General features: G+C 45.8%; 1 protein-coding gene across 4 annotated transcripts in view; it reads right to left on the bottom strand.

Annotated features, from left to right (window-relative positions):
- Abtb3 (ankyrin repeat and BTB domain containing 3) overlaps positions 1-2,134 on the bottom strand; it is a 256,093-nt gene extending 253,959 nt beyond the window's left edge. For 2 of the 4 annotated variants that reach the window (XM_052752946.1, XM_052752945.1), the window contains exon 1: positions 482-2,130. In XM_052752946.1, the coding sequence (XP_052608906.1) occupies positions 482-1,649 (1,168 nt within the window). In that variant the 5' untranslated portion in view covers positions 1,650-2,130. Of the gene's footprint in view, positions 1-481 lie in introns of all 4 variants that reach the window. The other 2 variants (XM_052752947.1, XM_052752944.1) reach the window with 2 other exon arrangements.
- Positions 2,135-19,862: the final 17,728 nt, after the last annotated feature.

Below are 19,862 nucleotides of genomic sequence, written 5' to 3'. Positions count from 1 at the left end.
CGACCCCAGAGGGCCTGGGGCAAGGCAGGGAACTGCATGGCAGAGACGGGAACGCACCTCCTCCAGATCTTAGCCAAACTCGAATGTGGCGCCTTGAAAATCAAACCAGGGTTCTAGAAGATGTGTACTAGACTCAAACATCTCAAGCCTAATCCGAATAAAATAACATGCTAAATTAAATGTAAAAATAAAAGGGTGTTGGATTTTGCCCGCGTGCTGCGGGAGGCAGCCATCTCCTGGCCCTGCACAGGGGGGCGGAACCCTGTGTGCTCTGGGACCTTTACTACCCGTGTCAACTACGCGGATCCCAAGCTCAGGAATGAACCTGCGGATCTCTAGCTGTCTTCAGTCTGACCGCCACCTCAAAGACTGCGGACAGCGCGAGTGGCCGGAGAGACGCGGGAGGGGGACATGAGGCAAACTTAAACCCGGAGTTGACTGAGTTGAGTGAGGGAAGGGAGGCATCGGTGCCGCCACTTACCGCTGGCGTTCTTCCCACAGATGAGGTGCTGGTAGGGCTGCAGCAGCCCCCAGATTTCCGAGTCGTTGTTGACCGTGTGCTCTAGGGTCTCCACCGTGAATCTGGGCGCTTCGTGAAGCGTGTGGTGGTGGTGGTGATGGTTGGCGGCGGCAGCGGCGGCGGCGGCGGCGGCTGTGGCTGTGGCCGGCGGGACTGCGGTCGCCGCCGTGGCTGGCGGGGCGCAACAGCTGCTGCCCCCGCTGGCGCTGCTGGCTGCGCTGCAAGGGCCACCGCTCGCCGCTCCCCCTCCAGGCGTCTCGCGCTCCTTATCCGCGGCAGGGGCAGCACCCGGGCCTGAGCCGGGGCCTGGGCCAGAACCCGAGCTGGAGCCAGGGCAGGGACCGCTACAGCTACGAGGTAGCCCGGAGGCCAACACCCGCGTGTAGATGTCCCGGAAGAGGCTCTCCATACAGGCGGTCAGGTAGATGGCGGCATGCTCGTGGATGCGCAGCGCCACGCGGCTGTCCACCATCCAGCGGTACACGCGGCCCACGGAGAAGGTGAGGCCGCAGCGCGCCGACTTGCCACGGCCCAAGCGGTCGCCGCCAGCGCTGCTCATGTTGTAGAGGGACAGCGCGGCCAGCGCGGCAGCAGTGCAGTGCGCCGCCAGGCCCCAGGACAGCACAATCTCCATGGCGCTCTGGATCTCGTACTTGGTGCACTTGGCGAAGCGCAGGCTCAGGCGCTGCGCCTCTTTGGCGATGCGCACCAGAGCCCGGCTTACCAGCATCGAGAGCTTGGCCAGTGCGTCCTTAGGCAGGCTGCCGGGGGCCGCTGGGCCTGCCCGGGGATCCCGGGAGCGCAGCAGCAGCAACTCCAGTTCCTGGAGGGTCCAGGGGACCTCGTCGAGGTCCGGCAGCAACCGCGAGCAGTGCTGGCCGGCGCAGTCCAGCCCCTCGGAGTCTTCCACCAGGGCAGTGTTGACGGTGTCGAAGCTGTTGTGCCGGCTGTGCATGGAGTCAGCTAGAGGCGGCCAGCAGCTCCCGCCATACGGGGACGCCGGGTGAGAGTCAGAACAGCACAGAGACAAGTTGGAGGAGCGCACAGAGTCCGCCGCACCACCATAACCCGAGTCCAGTGTCAGATCCTCCAACGTTCGCACCACCGGCTTCTTACCTCTTCTGGCCATCGCTGCGCCACTTCATGCTGCAGCCGCCGGGGAGCCGAGGGGAAGGAAAGACAAGGAGCTGTGGGCACCAGGGGCCACGGGGACAGCCCGGCTCCTCGTCGCCTAGGCTCACTTTCCCACCTGGCGTTGCCAGCAAGTGCCACTACTTTCGCTTGCCTCCCTGAGCCGTCACCACTGGAAGATACGCGACGGAGACTGAAGTCATCTTCTGGAGTCGGGGCCAGAGGTAGGGCGCACTGAGCCGCAAGCCAGGCCCGGAGGGAAGCTCCTGCCAGGACCCACGCCTTTCATCCAAAATAAAAGTGTCTGGCCCTCTCCACCCTGGGACCGGACGGATGCAGAAGCCTCTGAGTGCTGACCACAGTGTCGGTAGGACCGAGATCGCCCCAGATACGGCCGCCGCAGCTTGGCGGGCAGCGGGCTCCCAGCTCCGGGATCCGGGCCGCGGCTCTTTGAGCTCCTGCCCCGCACTAAAGCGCCGTAGCCAGGCGGCTGCAAAACCCTGCTGAGCCCCAGCAAACCTAGGCAGCCAGAGGGCGGGCGTATGCAAAGCAGGGCGTAGAAGAGCCAATGGAATCGGAGGATGCTAATTACTTAGTTTTTTTTTCATTCCTCCTCTCCACACGGCACCGCCCCTCAGACACGCCCCCCCGGCCTTGACCAGGGCTGCAGCTAGGAGGGAGCAGCGGCCTAGGAAACCAGGACCTGTGGAAACGTGGAGAAGGAGACTTGGAAGCCGCCATCCTGCGACTGTGGCGCCCCTAGTTCCCGCGCCCCCTCCCCATCGTCGTTCGTTACACTCAGCAGTTCACAAAGTGTTTGCCTGAGGGTCACTTGGTGTTTTGGCATCTTGGATTCCTTTTTCCCTTCCACCATCCCATTCAAGAAGCATGTTTCTCCTCCTCCCTCTTCAGGCACCCTAATTCGTGCTGGTGTCTTGTCTCGGCGTGGGTTTACTCCAGCTGGAGGGAAATAAACCGGGAAAGTAGAGGTGGCAGGCTGATGGATGCCACGGGGAAGCGAATCTCCAGTCATAAACCGCCTGTCACCAGGACTTCCTAGGTTTTGGTTCATCCGGCAGGAATCTACACCCACCCTTTATGGTCCCAGGGTTTGCATGCAGCAGGGTGATTCTCAGCCACCTTGCAGTTCCGGTGGACAATCTTCTAGACAGCTCAGCTTTAAAAGGGGTAAATTTGAGCAGAAGGAGGGTATTCCTTTTCAACTAAAGAAAGATTTATGTGTGAGTCTGGAGCATTTCTGTGTCTGATGGCATTGCCTTTGTTATTTGTATTTCCCTACCTACCCTAGGAGAAACCGCGCCTTATTCATCGGAGGATCCACAGCTCCTACACAATCCTGCTTCTACAAGAAACCCACCCAGATCTTCCAAAACTACCTTGGGTGTTTCCACCACCCCACCCTCTTGGGTGACTTCAAATTTCTAGGCCCTTATTGCACTAGGTCAATACCATTTATTTATCTGTCTGGGTTCCACATTGGGCTGGGGAGTTGTGGTAAATATTATGAGTTGATGAGGAAAGGACATGCTTTAAACTGCTCAACAACGGCCAACAGGGATGTGAAATGACACTCAGCATCACTGATCATCAGGGAAACTACAAATCAAAACCATGATGAACTGCCAGCTCATGCCTGTGAGGACTGCAATCATCAAAAAGTCGAAAGATTACAAGCATCAGCAAGGGTGTGGAGAAAAAAGAACCTTGTAATTGGTGGGAAGGGAAAATTAATATAGCCATTATGGAAAAAAATGCTGAAGATTTCCCCAAAAACACAAATTAGAAGTACTATGTGATTCAATAACCCCACATCTGGATTTTCATCCAAAGGAATAAAATCACTATCTGAAAGATCTATTTGCACTCCTGTGTTCAGTGAAGCATAATTCGCGAACCAAGACATAGAATATTGTTCAGACTCCAAAAAGAAGAAAATCTTGCCATTTCTGACAAATGACCAATCTGAAAGACGTCATTATGCTAAGGGAAATATCTCACCTCTATGTGACTCTAAAAAGAATTACACTTGCAATAATAGACAGAATTATGATGGCGACTGGGTGCTGGGGGAGGGGAGGAGGGATTTGTTCAAATACAGACTTGCAGTTACAGATTATTGAGTTTTACAGCTCTAGAACATGGCATCTGTACAGCATGGCATCTATAGTGAACAATGATGTTTCACTACAGGGAAAGTTTTCACAATGGGAAGTTTTCTATGTGTTCTTATCAGGCAGAGGGAAAGGTCACAGGTATGAGTTGAGAGATGTTAATTATCTTGATTATGGTAATCATTTACAATGCATACATTAAATATCACATAGTATACCGTAAATGCCTGTAATTTTTATTTGTCATTCATATCTCAGTAAAGATGGGGGTGAGAGAGTGGGGTACCTGTGGATTACCTGCTATTTATCCCACATATCCTACATCATCCTGTAGTTTCCATCTGAATCCGTATCCATATCAACTTGATCCCTCTTCTGCTTTCTACAAACTATGTAATCTGAGAGTCTTCCAAAAGTCCAGTTCCCATTTTGTCATACAAAAAAAACTCAAAACCAAAAACCAAAAAACACAAAAAAAAACTCACATAAAAAATGTGAAGGCTCTCTCTCTCTGTCTGTCTGTCTGTCTGTCTCTGTCTTGAAGGTACCTAAAATTCACACTGATTAGCTGGCTTCCAGGAATCCCACACCATTGCCACACTCTCTTTCTGTAATATCATATGGTTCTTCTCTGACCTCCTAACACACCAGACTACCCACAAATACACGGGGGGGGGGGGGGGGGGCACTCTCTCACATACAGCTATTGCCTGCTCTGGGCTCTAACCTTCTTGCCATCTGATGCTCCAGCCCCTGCAATGCCTTTGCAGACGCTGTTCCCTTTATGCAAATGCTTCCCCCTTCTTCCCTGCCTGGAAAACTCCTCTCTTCTCATTCTCTAGGATTTGGCTCCCCTTGTGAGTACACGAAGTTTTTCCCCTGGTGCTGCCCACTTTCCATCCAGTCATGAGAAGGTATCCCCATCCACGTGGCTCAGTGCTTGTTCTAGAGTTCTTTTCATTTGTCTGCATGGTTTCCTGGCCATCTTGTCCACTTCAAGCCCATATGCTGAAGACACTTGGATGATGAGTGCTCAGTGGAGCACAGACAGAAAAGACCTGGAGAAGCCTTGTGTGTGTGGAGGAAACTCGCCACAAAGCAATGCCCTTCACACTGACTCATTTTCTTCTGTGGTGTGAGGTCAACCTGGCTGGCTGTGCTTGCCACTTTCCCAGCCATGTGTCCCAAGTTCATCAATTCCATCCATTTTCACATCTATTTTCTTATCTCTGAGATGCCCAGTCAGCCTACCATAAAGAGCTGTGCAACTGAAATAAGGTTCCACATATTATAATAACCAGAAAGTATGGTGGTTTGAACAGGTGTGGCCCCCAAAGACTCTTGTGTTTGAATGCTTGGCCCATAGGGAGTGGCACTATTAGAAGGTTTGGCCTTGTTAGAGTAGATGTGGCCTTGTTGGAGGAGGGGTGTCACCTTGGAGGCAGGCTTTGAGGTCTCATATATACTCAAGCCATGCCCACCCAGTGTGGCAGTGTTTTTCCTGCTGCCTGTGGGTCAGGATGGAGAACTCTCAGCTCTTCCAGCACCATGTCTGCCTGCATCCTGCCATGCTTCTCACCATGACAATAATGCACTAAACCTCTGAAACTGTAAGCCAGCCCCAGTGAAATATTCTCCTTCATAAGAGTTGCCATGGTCATGGTGTCTCTTCACAGTGAAAGAAACCCTAACCAAGACAACATTTGCTAGTATATTTTACACTTCCCTCTTTTTTGCACAAAGCTTGTGGAGCCAGAAGAAAGGAAAATGAACATTGTTTATAAAGTAAACTTGCCCCAACTAGAAGGCATTGCCATATCTAACAGAAATGCTTCTCTTCTGAAGCTTCAGATGTATATTTGTCTCCTCTTCTCTTCCAGATAGCACATACTCCTTAAAAGCTGGGACCTTGCATCTAACGTAGGGCCAGGACTGATGGCCGTACTTCTTAGCACTGTAAATAAATGACAGCCTACTCCAAATATTTCACAAAGGTAAAATCTTTTGTTAATAACATTAAATGACCAAGAGCGAGTGTACTGACACTGCCAAGAATAAGCACAGCAGCAGAATGATAAAGGTCCTATAGGATTGGAAATGTCAGTCTACAAAAAGAGGAGGGGGGGCAGGATGAGGATGAAAAGGAGGAGAAATGAAACCATTCAAAGTTCTACTTGACAAAGATAACCAACACTAACAATTTGTATTGCTTTCTGTCTTTTAAATGTTCCCTCTGCTGTTTTCTCTGGAAGGTGTATGTGTATGTCCATGTACGTCAATATAGTAACACATTGCTTTTGTCTTGCTATAATAAAACACTATGGCCAAGGCAACTTATAAAAGCATTTCTTTAGGCTTATGGTTCCAGAGTGTTTGAGTCCACGATGGCGGACCCAAGGCAGCAGGCAGCTGGAGCAGAAGCTGCTCACATCTTAACCACAAGCCCAAGGGGGAAAGAGGGGACTTAAGATGGCTATAGTCTTTAAAGTCTCAAAGCCCTCCTCCAGTGAGACACCTCCTTAGCTTTCCCAGACCATGCCACCAACTGGGAACCGCATTCAAATATCTGAGCCTATGGGGGACATGCTTACATAAGCCACCACAGGATTCTTCTGTAAGTTATCTTGTATTCTGATTTTTCCTCAAACATTTCTCTGAGCCTTATAGTGCAATCATCTCTCCCATGGTAGTAAAATCTACCCTAAATATTTTACTTTTGTGACTAGAAAATATTCTATTGTATAAAAATTTAAAACACTGAAGAAAGAAATTGAAGAAGAAACTAGAGGATAGAAACACCTCCCATGTTCAGGGATTAGAGGCCAAAAGCTATTTACAGATCCAATTCAATCCCCATCAAAATGCCAGCGACATCCTGCACAGGGAATCAAACAAGCCAGTCAATAAATGGGATAAAGAGGTGATGAAAACAACTGACAGTTCTCAAAAGATGAAATAAAAATGGCCAACGAACACACGAAAAAACGTCCAACCTCGACAGCCTAAGAGAAATGTGCATTAGAATTACACTGGGATTCCACCTCATCCTAGTCAGAAAGGCAGTCATTAAGAAAACAAATAAGGCCAGGCGGGGGTGGCGCATGCCTTTAATCCCAGCACTTGGGAGGCAGAGCCAGATGGATCTCTGAGTTCGAGGCCAGCCTGGTCTATAGATCGAGGATCCAGGAAAGGCGCAAAGCTGCACAGAGAACAGAACTACACAGAGAAACCCTGTCTTAAAAACAAACAAACAAACAAACAGAAACAAACACTGGCACAGGTACAGGTAAATGCTCACCCTTTTACAGAGCTACTGGTAATGGGAAGTATCCGTGTGTGTGGAAATAAGAATGGTGGTTCCTCACAAAACTAAAGATAGATCTACCGTATGACTCCAAGGACTCCAGGCCAGTGTTTCACAGAGACATTTGCACGGGTCAGTGTTTATTGTACCACTATTTAGAATAGCTGAGTTATGGAGCTAATCTAGCTGGTCCAACAGTAGAGGAATGGGTAAAGAAAATGCAGTACATATGCGAGAAAAATAAAGCTATATTGTTTGCAGAAAAACAGACGCAACCTGAGAGGATCATTGAAAAGGAATTGTTAGTTTCAGATAAGGATCATACGATTTCTCTCATGTACAGCTCCTTGGTTTTATATGGATACATAGGATCATGTCCCTACATCTGACAGGAAAATAGAAGTAGATCCATCAAGAAGAATAAAGGGACCAATGGGTGTGCAAGAGAGAGAGCGTGGAGGGAGATGTAAAGAGGGAAGTGCTCAGCGTGTGCTTTATATGGCCATGGAAATGTCCTGACGCTGTATACGGAATAGACACGAAAACTGAATCCCATTGCTTGTTTTCACTTTGATATATTGCTTTCCAATTTGGTCATTCCTGGTCATTTTTTCATGTGTATGATTTTGGGGTGGGCCTCTTTGCACCTAAATAAGGCTTCAAAACTTCTCCTCTATATCTGTTATCCTTTAAGAAATGCAAATATATACCACACATGTACTAAAGATTCAAAATAAGCAACAGCCATGATACTGTATTACTGGGATTATTTGGTCTGTTGGAATCCAAAGATTTAGAAAAGTTTCAGACCAGTTACTCTTTTCATTGCTGAGACGAAAATCCCTGATGATAGCACCGTAAGGAATGAAGGGTTTGCCCTGCACCGTGAGGGCGAATTTCCCCATCTTGATGGAGGAATCATGGCAGTAAGAGCATCTGGTCGCACTGCATCCAGACTCAGGAAGCAGGGAGAGATGAACAGCAGATGAACTGGTGCTCTTCCCTGTCCCCTTTTGCCTCAGCCTGGGCCCCCAGTCCAGGGGCCATCACGGGTCTTCTCGCCTCAGTTAACCCAGCTGGGAAACTTCCTCACAGATGTGTCTGGAGGGTTGTCTCCTAGGTGACTCTAGATCCTGTCACGTTTCCATAACCATCACAGGTGCCTTGCTGGCTGTGTGCCCTGACCAACACTGGGACTCTCTTGGGGGAGGGTGGCTTGCTAGTGTGTATCAAATGCACGTCCCTTGTGACCTTCCAAAAATTCATAATACCCGGAGTGTTCCTTGCGTATTTTTCAAAAGTAACGTAAGTTGCTTTGAATAATTTTGTTTTAACATAAGATTTTGGGAAACAACAAGTGTCTTTTGGTAAAGAAAATTGGAAGGGATTACATCCTGTTCACACAAGGGAATAGTAAGCAGGTGCAAAGAGTACAATGGTGACCTTTATTCCACAGCCACAGACTATCGTGTTGGTGTGCAGAGAAGTGTTCTAAGTATAGGCTTTGGGGTGTGTATGTGTACAAAGTGTGACCTCACACATGATCTGACTTGCAGAAAAATGCTTGATGAAAAACTAATACATGCATGACTAAGGGCTTTCTTGAAAGGATGGAAAAGCTAACTATAAACATGTTCTTTGGATTTGTAGTGGTTTTTTATTACATTTTTTTCATGCAATGTATTTTTATCATTTTTCCCCTCCCCCAACTACTCCCAGGAGTTTTGTTTATTCTAGCCCTGTCTCTGATGTTTTCTTCTTTAGATTTTTTTTTTAAATTCTAGTCAGGCATAGTGTTGCACACCTTTAATTCTAGGATTCAGGCAGAGGCAAGTGGATCTCTGTGAGTTCAAAGCCAGCTTGGTCTACTAGTGAGTTCCAGGACAGCCAGGGCTATGTTGAGAGACCCTGTCGCAAAACAAAACAAAAACATCTGAACTTTTTACAATAAACAGGTCCTGATATTTACCAAAGCCGTAAAACTTTTCAGTAGAAAATAAAATTATTTTCTGTCCATGATTCCGAACACTTCCAGTCAATCCAAGTGCTAAGGACTTCTTCACCTGTCAGCAGTCTAAAAACAGAAAAGGGTTGACTCTCCCAGCAACTACCATGCCAAGCAGCCTATTCACTGTGGCTCATCTCTTCTCTCCCAGCATCTGCGAGGTACTCAGGGCTGTACCAAGCAATGCCACTTGGGTTTAGAGCCTGGCTCTGCTCCTTACTCAACCAGGCTGTAGCCCCAAGCAAATTTCTCAGCCTCACTGTGCCTAACTGTGCCTTCCTTTTTCATCGTTAATTGAAGCTAAAAAGACGATGTTCCTCAAAAGCTCAGCGACAAGATTTAAATGTTAGGATCAGGTCTCTCAGGTAGGACAGTGGCTGCTGCTGTTGCTTTCAGTGGTTGGGGGACTGGGTCCTAAGTTCCACCCACCTCTATTTTCTGCTCGAGCCTCCCATTGGTTAGCCGCTCTAAGTCTCTGGAGGGTTGGAGAGTCTGGGAAAGGAAGTTCCACGTGAATCAGGTAGGCAAGGCAGAAGCCTGGAAGAGCCGGAATGAGCCGTGAGCACAGGAAGGTAAGCCATTCGGAGGTCGTTATGGTACTGCAAGCCCCTCTATTATGGTGACTCGCACTACAACACCATACATTTTCAGAGGCAAAGCTTCATCGGTGTTTACCCATCATTCCCGCTATCCTTTCTCTGGTAGCACAGTTCATCACCTCCTGCACACAGTTCCCAGGAGCCTCTCACTGGGTCTCATTTCCCCTCAGACTCTACTCTGCTGGTAGGATCATTTTTCTAAAACAATTCTCAGCAGTATCAGAAAAGAATAGTGTTAATCTCTGTCCAACTTCATTATCTTCCCTCCTGTTCAGCCACCAGGCTCCTCACTCCCTAAAACTCATTATAGATTCTTAAACATAGGGAATGTCTTTACCAACTCGGTGGCCTTTGTATTAAATGCTAGTATGTAAAAGAAGAAAGAAAGAAGGGAGGGAGGGAAGGAGGGAGGGAGGGAGGGAGGGAGGGAAGGATGTGCTGTTGAACTCTCTTCCATATCTTTCAAAATCTAGCTAACCACCCTTCTGTTCTGCCCTATGGAGCTGGCTCCTCCATTTGCTTCTTTGAAGCCTTGAACACTCACCTCCATGACAGAACTTGCCAGTAATTGCTAGCTATAAGCAACATCAGCAGCAGCTGCTATAGTTGGCTTTTGCATTTTTCTCTCTGTGTGTGACAGAACAGTGCTTATAAATGTTAGACTCAAGGTCATAAAGACCCAGGTTAAAATACTGGCAGATATTTTCAGTTGTATTTCTAACTGATGAATTTGTATTTACTAAATTTATATACATATATATTTCTCTTGTAGTACAGGAGGTTGCATTTAGGATCTTGTGCATGCTGGTTAGACAAGCATTGAGCAAAATACCCCCACCCCCGTGTGTTAATTTTTTTTTCTGTTAGGAAGATCATAATGCCAGCCAACCTGATGGGATTGGGGATGTGAGCTGATGAACATACCAAGTGCATAGAAAAGCTCCAACAAATGCTACTGTGGTGGATTGAAGGAGCAATGTCCTTAAGAGGTTCACGTGTTTGAGTACCTGGCTTCCTGTTAGTAGCACTGCTCCAGGGAGGGCATGGAACTTCTGGGCAATAGGACCTTGCTGGAGGATCTCTCTCTCTCTCTCTCTCTCTCTCTCTCTCTCTCTCTCTCTCTCTCTCTCTCTCTCTCTCTCTCTCTCTCTTTCTCCTGTGTGAAACTGAAATAAGATCAGCTATGTTCCTGCTTCTGTCCCATGCCACATTTCCTCGGTCATCGTGACATGATGAACATTGAGTCAAAACACTTCCTGAAGTTGTTTTGGCCATGATATGTTATCACAGCAACAGAAAAGCATTACCCAGTATTTTAGCCAGAGTGCTGCTGTACTGAATATACTGATCTATAATCTACTTTTTCATTAAAATGTATCACATTTTCAATCCTCAGATGTTTTCATATATTTTCATGCTTTTTTATTTTGATTTTATTCAGACAGAAAGTTGATGAACGTCCTATCCTCCCATCACCCACAATCACTATTACTGAGTTTGCTTTCTCCCACTGAGTGTGTGTGTGTGCTCGTGTGTGTGTGTGTGTGTGTGTGTGTGTGTGTGTGTGTGTGTGTGTGCCAGTGGAGACCAGAGGTCAGTGTAATCTTCCTCAATTACTCCCAAGTTTTTTTTTTAGACAGGATTTCTCACTGAATCTAGAGCTCACCAATTAGCTAGCCTGGCTGACCAATGAGCTCCAGGAACTGCCTGTCTCTGCCCCGCCTCCCCCAATCCTGGAGTTACGAATGTGTGCCCTTGTGCTGGGGATCGGAACTCAGGTCTACATACTTGTGCAGCAGGCTTTTTATTCTTGATGGTCATGAACTACAGACAGAATTTCAACATATGACCCTTTCTCTGTCACATACATTGTAGGTAACTCTCTACAGCTTGTTATTTTCCTCACTTTGAATTTATCTACTCATTTTACAACATAAATTTTTGTTTTCTCCTAGTTAAATTTGTCAGTTTTTCTCTTGAAAGGTTGGTAAATTTAGAAAGGTCTGACCCCTTTTCAAGAGTAAAATATTGTCCAGTATTTTATCTTATCTCACATCTCTACATTTAACTTCAAAATCTTTAGTTCATCCCTATTTCTCCAGACCTTGGCCAACATCAACACTTGATTTCTAAACCGACCTTAAGTGTCTTTGAAGGATATAAAAGGGACCTCTTCAGTTAGAAAATGCATTAGTCAGTGTCCTCTAGAGGAACAGAACTGATAGAAACATATATATATATATATATATATATATATATATATATATATGTGTGTGTGTGTGTGTGTGTGTGTGTGTGTGTGTGTGTGTGTGTGTGTATGTGTGTGTGTGCGTGCGTGTGTGTAAATACATACACACACATATATATACACTTCTACATATGTATGTAGGTTCTATCAGTTCTGTTATATCTGGGATTTATTAGAGTCGCTTACAGGGTATGATCCAGTTAGTCCAACAATGTCTGTCTGACAATGGAAAGTCCAATAATCAAGTAGTTAGTTGTTCAGCCCATGAGGCTGAATGTCTCTCCTGGTCTTCAGTATACAGTGGAATCCCAAAGGAGTAAGCTCTAATGCCAGTGAAGGAACGGACTTGCCAGTGAGAACAAGGGCAAGCAGGCAAAGAGCCAAAGTGTCCTTCTTCCATGTCCTTTATATAGGCTGGCACCAGAAGGTGTGGCCCAGATTGAAGGTGAGTCTTCCTACTTCAAATGATTTAATTAAGAAAAATCCCTCACAGGTATACCCAGCCACTTGGGTTTTAGTTAATTCCAGACGTAGTCAAGTTGACAACCAGGAATAGTCATCATAAAGAAGTTGGTTCATTTGCTGTTTTATTACTTCTGGGAACATCACATGGATTCCTCAGGAGCAACACCCCAAATGTAAAACAGGGAAGCCAATTCAATCTGCTTCCTAAGCAAGGTAGACACCCCTGGCTCCTCCCACGCCCTGCTTTCCATCAGAAGTATGAGACATTTGATTCATGTTAGGCTAGAGAGACAAAAGCCCTGTTTTCCTCACTTGCACTCTCAAGCAGGCTATTATGGGGGGGAAGTGGTAGTTGAAAAAAAAAGCACGCTAAAATTTTATTTTCATTTGAAAGAACTTTTCAGAGCTTTATTTGTTCCAAGCATCCTTTAAACATTTTAAATACCATCCAATGAAGTGTTTCAGGCACTATTTCAATACCGATTATGCTTCCTGTCCTTGAGGACAATGCCTTGCTTCAATAGGCATTACTGGCTCAGCAAGGCTGTGATGTCAAAGCTCACCAATCCCATTCTTCCTCTGCTCTTTGCCTAAATATTGTAGCTGAAACCATTACTCATAAAATGAAGCAATTAACATGTCTGTAAATACACTTCAGGACAAACACGGCAGCTCCACAGCCAGAGACTTCGTTCTGGTGATAATCAGCCAGTGCTTGCTAAATACACGAGTGTGAATGTGCATGGGGCCCGGGAAAGAAGAATAGCTGTTAATTCTATACAGAACAAAGACAAGGGGCATGCAGTGGAATTTTATAGAGACACTGAAGTCTTTAAAGTCACAACTTCAATCATTGTTTGTTTAACTTATAGAGAGTTTTCCATTGTGTGTTCCACAGAACATTAGCAAAAAATAATGAAATTTGAAAGTTTGTGAGTCATTGAATACTCTCTCTCACTTTTGCAGACCCATGACAAACATTTGTACGTGAAAGCCCCTGTTTAGGAGCTGGTGAAATGGCTCTGTGGGTAAATACACTTGCTGCCAAGCCTGACAGCGTGAGTTTAGTCCCCAGGATCCACAGATAAAAGAAGAAAACTGACTCGCACAAGTTGTTCTGCAACCTCCGCATGCACACTGTGGCAAGCACTTGTACACACACACACACACACACACACACACACACACAGACACTGTGGTAAGCACTTGTACACACTCACACACACACACACAACACACACATACACACGCACACACTGTTAGTTTCTGCAACATGGAGACATGTTTTTTATTAATTAACTCCATAAGGATGCAAATAAGTTTTTGCAATAAGCGATTCCAAGAAAATCAGGAACAACACAAGGCTGTCTACTCTCCCCATACTTATTCAACATAGTACTTGAAGTTCTAGCCAGAGCAATAAGACAACAAAAGGAGATCAAGGGGATACAAATTGGAAAGGAAGAAGTCAAACTTTCCCTATTTGCAGATGATATGTTAGTATACATAAGTGACCCCAAAAATTCTAACAGGGAACTCCTACAGCTGATAAACTCCTTCAGTAAGGTGGCAGGATACAAGATTAACTCAAAAAAATCAGTAGCTCTCCTATATACAAATGATAAATGGGCTGAGAAAGAAATCAGAGAAACATCACCCTTTACAATAGCCACAAATAATATAAAATACCATGAGGTAACTCTAACTAAGCAAGTGAAAGACCTGTATGATAAAAACTTTAAGTCTCTGAAGAAAGAAATCAAAGAAGATATCAGAAAATGGAAAGATCTCTCATGCTCATGGATGGGTAGAATTAACATAGTAAAAATGGCAATCTTACCAAAAGCAATCTACAGATTCAATGCAATCCGCATCAAAATCCCAACACAATTCTTCACAGATCTGGAAAGAACAATACTCAACTTCATTTGGAAAAACAAAAAACTCAGGAAAGCTAAAAGAATCCTGTACAATAAAACAACCTCTGGAGGCATCACGATCCCTGACTTCAAGCTCTACTATAGAGCTACAGTAATAAAAACAGCTTGGTACTGGCATAAAAACTGACATGTAGACCAATGGAATCGAATTGAAGACCCTGACATTAATCCGCACACCTATGAACATATGATTTTCGACAAAGACACCCAAACTGTACCATGGAAAAAAGAAAGCATCTTCAACAAATGGTGCTGGCATAACTGGATGTTAACATGCAGAATTTTGAAAATAGATCCATATCTGTTGCCATGCACAACATTCAAGTCCAAGTGGATCAAAGACCTAAACATAAATCCAGTTACACTGAACTTGATAGAAGAGAAAGTAAGGAGTAGTCTTGAACACATTGGCACAGGAGAACACTTCCTAAATATAGCACCAGCAGCACAGACACTGAGAGCAAAAATTAATAAATGGGACTTCCTGAAACTGAGAAGCTTTTGTAGAGCAAAGGACACAGTCAATAAGACAAAATGACACAGCCTACAGAATTGGAAAAGATCTTCACCAACCCCACATCTGACAGAGGGCTGATCTCCAAAATATATAAAGAACTCAAAAAGCTAGACTTCAAAATACTGAACAAGCCAATTAAAAAATGGACTACAGAGCTTCACAGAGAATTCTCATCAGAAGAATTTCAAATGGATGAAGACATTTAAGGAATTGCTCAACATCCTTAGTCATCAGGGAAATGCAAATCAAAACAACTCTGAGAAACCATCTTACACCTGTCAGAATGGCTAAGATCAAAAACACTGAGGGCAGCTTATGTTGGAGAGGATGTGGAGCAAGGGGAACACTCCTCCACTGTTGGTGGGAATGCAAACTTGTACAGTCACTCTGGAAATCAGTATGGCGGTTTCTCAGAAAATTGGGAATCAGTCTTCCTCAAGACCCAGCTATACCACTCTTGGGCATATACTCAAGGAATGCTCAATCTTACCACAAGGACACTTGCTCAACTATGTTCATATCAGCATTATTTGTAATAGCCAGAACCTGGACACAACCTAGATGCCCTTCAACTGAAGAATGGATAAAGAAAATGTGGCACATATACACAATGGAGTACTACGCAGCAGTAAAACACAGTGATATCATGAAATTTGCAGGCAAATGGATGGAACTAGAAAATATCATCCTGAGTGAAGTAACCCAGATTCAGAAGGACAAACATGGTATGTACTCACTCGTAAGTGGATACTAGATGTAGGGCAAGGGATGGCCAGACTGCAGCCCATGGCTTTGTAGAAGCTAGCTGACAAGGAGGGGTCCTGGGAGGGACACATGGATAGCCCAGCGAAGTAGAAGTGGATGGGCTCTACATGAGTGGGCTGGTGGGGATGGCGAAGGGTAAGGAGCAGGGACAGAGTGGGAGAGCAGGGAAGGAGATAGATACCATAATAGATGAAGACATTATGGGAGTGGGAAGAGGCAGGGTACGTCTGTCTGCATGTGTGTGTGTACATGTGAATGCAGTGCCTGAGGAGGCCAGAAAAGGGTGTCATACCCCGTGGAGCTGGAGTTACAGGTGGTTGTGAGCCGCCCTACATGGGTGCTGAGAATTGAACTCAGGTCCTCTGAATAGTGGCCCTAAACCTCTGAACCGTCTCTCCAGCTCCCCAGATTAAGTTCTATTGTGATCACTTATATGCCCTAGGGGCCTCTCAGAGGGCTCTTGCATATTTATTTAATAAACAAAGAAGATACTAACTACCTATTGCTATATAAAGTATTGTTCCAAAATGTGGAGCTTTCAAACAGCAAGCATTTGTTATCTCAGTTTGTAAGCACAGCTTCGATGGGACCTCTACCTCAGAATTCCATAGACTTCAAAACAAGAGGGTTGGCTGAGCTGCAGACTCCTCAAATCTCATTTCGGGAGACCCATTTGAGAGAGCACTGGGATGTCTGATGGCTGGAGGCTATGGTTCCTTCTTCTGGGGACAGTCTCCAACCAGATAACAAGTTACCCTTGTAGCAGAAGAATAATTAAGACACAGTTCCTTTGGTAATGTATGCTTGTTAAGAAAACAATTATGTTTAAAAGTGTCTGGCAGCACCCCTTAAAGAGGTCAGAGGTCAGCACTCTTTGGTGAGTTCAGGTATGTTCAGGGTCTGGACAGGTCAGCCCTTTTAGATAAAACCTTTTGACATAGACCTGCTGTTGATGGCGGGGTAGATGTCAAGTGGAGACTGAACTGTTTGTTTGTTTGTTTGCTTGCTTGTTTTCAAGACAGGGTTCCTCTGTGGAACTGTCCTGGCTGTCCTGGATCTCACTCTATAGATCAGGCTGGCCTTGAACTCCCAGAGATCCATGTGCCTCTGCCTCCGAGTGTGGGGATTAAAGGTGTGCGCCACCAGCACAGACGTCAAGTGGAAAGGAAGAGGAAGGATTTGGTCATCTGTGTGGCCTCCTGGCTGATTAGCACACATTCTCTTTCACGTGCTTTTTGGTGAATCACCAAAAATGACCTGTGTGAGGCCAATGGAATGGTGACACCAAGACTGAACTCGGAATGAGTGACATGAAATGCAGATCCAGGGAGCACATATTCAGGGTGGGGGTGGTGCTGCAGGCTCGGAGACACCAAAGATCACACGCTTCTCTTTTGGAGTGCTGAGTAGAATTCGGTGCCCCAGCACCCTGAGGTCAAGTGGCATGTTCAGTTAGTGAAGTGGAAGGAAAACAAAGTGTGCGTTGGATCAGAAACCTTAAGAGCTAGTGTGTATAGCCTGGGCTGCTTTTTCTTCCGACTTCTGGGATTATGGAACATCCAACGGAGTTGGAGTTTAGGCCCTTTAGCAACTCTGAGGACAGGAGAGATGTTGGGAGACACAGGAGAGGGAGAAACGGCCTCTCTCATCAAGACTTTGTAATGCGGGGGCTGTTTGCTCCCACAGAATGACCTAGCCCGTACAGTAGTACTGCAGTGAACATCAGCTCCGAGTGCCTAGAGTGCAGACTGGGTGCACGGAGTGTGCAGACAGTGGCAACAGCTTACAGCCGTGGTCTGGGGTGTGCTTCTGCTGGCTCAGCTCTCTTGGTTCCTTTGTTACAAAGTTGACTGTAGCTCTCTCCTGCCAGTAAGTCCCTTCCTTGCTCAAGTCACACAAGGTGGAATTCTGCTGCTTACGACCCAAAAACCCTCCTAATATTAATTCTGTTTCATCCAACGGGAATCCACTGATCCCAGTGTGCTCATTATGCTCCTAACCACAGGCAGTGCAGCCATGTTTAATATTGGAACTCAATAATGAAAAAGAGATACTCCTAATCTCAAGTAATTTGCAATCTCATTAGACAAATGATATGCATACAAATGAAGCTGGTACTGAAAATTAAAATAAACACGCAACGGTGAAGGCACGTGTGTGTTCCTGACCTAGCAGCTTTCAGAAGAAAAGAAACATGTGCATAAAAACGGGGGTATACATTTTGAGTTCTCTGTGCTCCTCCTCACTCACCAAAATCAAAGTCTTGGTTTAAATGATAGTTTCTCAGCACAGTAATACGTTCCAGTGTCCGGAACATGGTAAGCACTAAGTACTGATTGGTTGAATACCTAAATACGTGAATGTCATCAAGGGCACGTAGGCTTCGGAGTCAGTGGCCAAGAGTTCAAGTCTTGGTCTGATTCTTAGCTCCTTGAAGTTTCTGTAATTCTGCGAATGGGCGCTTATTAATTCCTTGCTGCCTCACGGCCACCATTCATAGTTTCACAGGAAGGACTGAGGAAGTGAATAGATGTTGTGTGATTAAGATGATAAGCTACAGCAAGCATGTAATCAACAGAACATATAGTTATCTGGTGTATACAAGTTCCCCAGAATCCACTACATCTCATCTATTACTTCCAATGGAAACCATTGCCTGGCATGTCCCATGGGCTGTGTACATTGCTAGCTGCTGAGAATTGGTCATGAGGTGCTCGAACCTTGTGAGAAGTGAAGCCCAGGGAACTGAGTTATATCACAGAGGATATAACTAGCCTGGTCATTGCTAACATCTAGGAGTCCTGTCTTTTTGTGCTTTTCCATAATCCTGAATTTCCATAATCTGTGAGTTTCCAGAGTCCCACCTCTACACTTCTTGCTGAGAACAAAACTGGAGGCCAGATGTGGCTGATGCTGTAAGTCAACTGCCCAGGGGTCATTTCTTTTTTTCTCTGAGAGATTTTGAGTTTCTTAAGAGTAGAACAACATGTTACCATAAGATCTATTTCCTAACGTCTCTTCGGACTGAGTGGCCTTGTGACTCAAGTTGGGACCTCTGTCTTCTCAGACACTTCCTACAATAGAAAGGCCAGAGGTGGGAACTGGAGACATGGCTCCACGGTTAAGAGCACGGGCTGCTCTTGCAGAAGACCTAGGTTCAAATCCTAATACACATGGTGGCTCACAACCGTCTGTAACTACAGACCTAGGAGACCCAACACCCTTTCACAGGCAAAACAAAACACCAATGCACATGAAAAATAAATAAACAATTAAAAAAAAAAGAAAAGCCAGAGGTGAAGTGAACCTCATGTGCTTACAGGAACTCCTCAGGGAGAAAAAGAAACATCTATTGGAAAACTGGAGGAAGCAGGAGCCTGGGGGCATGGGGAAGCCCACTGGACCTGCCCCCGATAAGCCACTGTTGTTTAACCTTTCAGTTGTACAGGAAATTCTAAACATTTGATGTAATATTGGTCTAATCAACATTTACCCAGACTCTCCTATGAGCAAGGCACTATTCCCCATGGTGAGGATATGGCCGAGAATAACAAAAAACAAGTAAATTACTTTGGAGGTAGAAGAACAGAAATAAGATAGTAAACATATTTTGTGTTACTGAAAGGGGGAGGCATAAACCACGGGGTGTAGGGGGCACAGACCTGTCTAAGGAAGTGGGGTGCAATGTAAAGGGAGGGATCAGGAACAGCTCTGGTGAGAGGAGAGCAAGGGAGGAAGTCACGAGGGGAAGACCAGCGAGTGAGCATCCAGGCCAGGTGGGAGGATGGGTAATGACGTAAAGGGATGCGGAACAGTCTCATGTGACGTAAGGAAGGATGAGACGGGGTCTGAAAGGTGACAGCAGGGAATGGGGAGGAGAGGATCATGGAAGGCAGGGATCAAAAGGCTTCCATAATAAGACAATAGTCAATATTTAGGGTTTATGAGGCATGGTCTGGGCTGCAACAGCTGCCTAGACAGCTGAGAGGAGACCTAGGTCATGTGTGTACAAATGAGTACGGCTGTGTGCCCAGCCTTCATTTAGAAAGCAGGTTGGCAGACAGGGGGACTTGGCTGAGGGGCCACAGTCTGGAGATCTGCTAAGCTTTGGATTTTGAGCCCTGGTGTGCCAGCACTGAGGAGTGGTATAGAACCTTTAAGAAGCTTAATGCTAGGTAATTAATTCATTAATGCAAGGACACTTGGTGGGGACTGGTTAGTACTCATGAGAAGGTT

The sequence above is a fragment of the Peromyscus californicus genome, unplaced genomic scaffold, assembly GCF_007827085.1.
Source record: "Peromyscus californicus insignis strain IS unplaced genomic scaffold, ASM782708v3 Scaffold_24__1_contigs__length_46423439, whole genome shotgun sequence".
NCBI classification, from domain to species: domain Eukaryota; kingdom Metazoa; phylum Chordata; class Mammalia; order Rodentia; family Cricetidae; genus Peromyscus; species Peromyscus californicus.
This window is presented reverse-complemented; position numbering and strand designations above follow the sequence as displayed.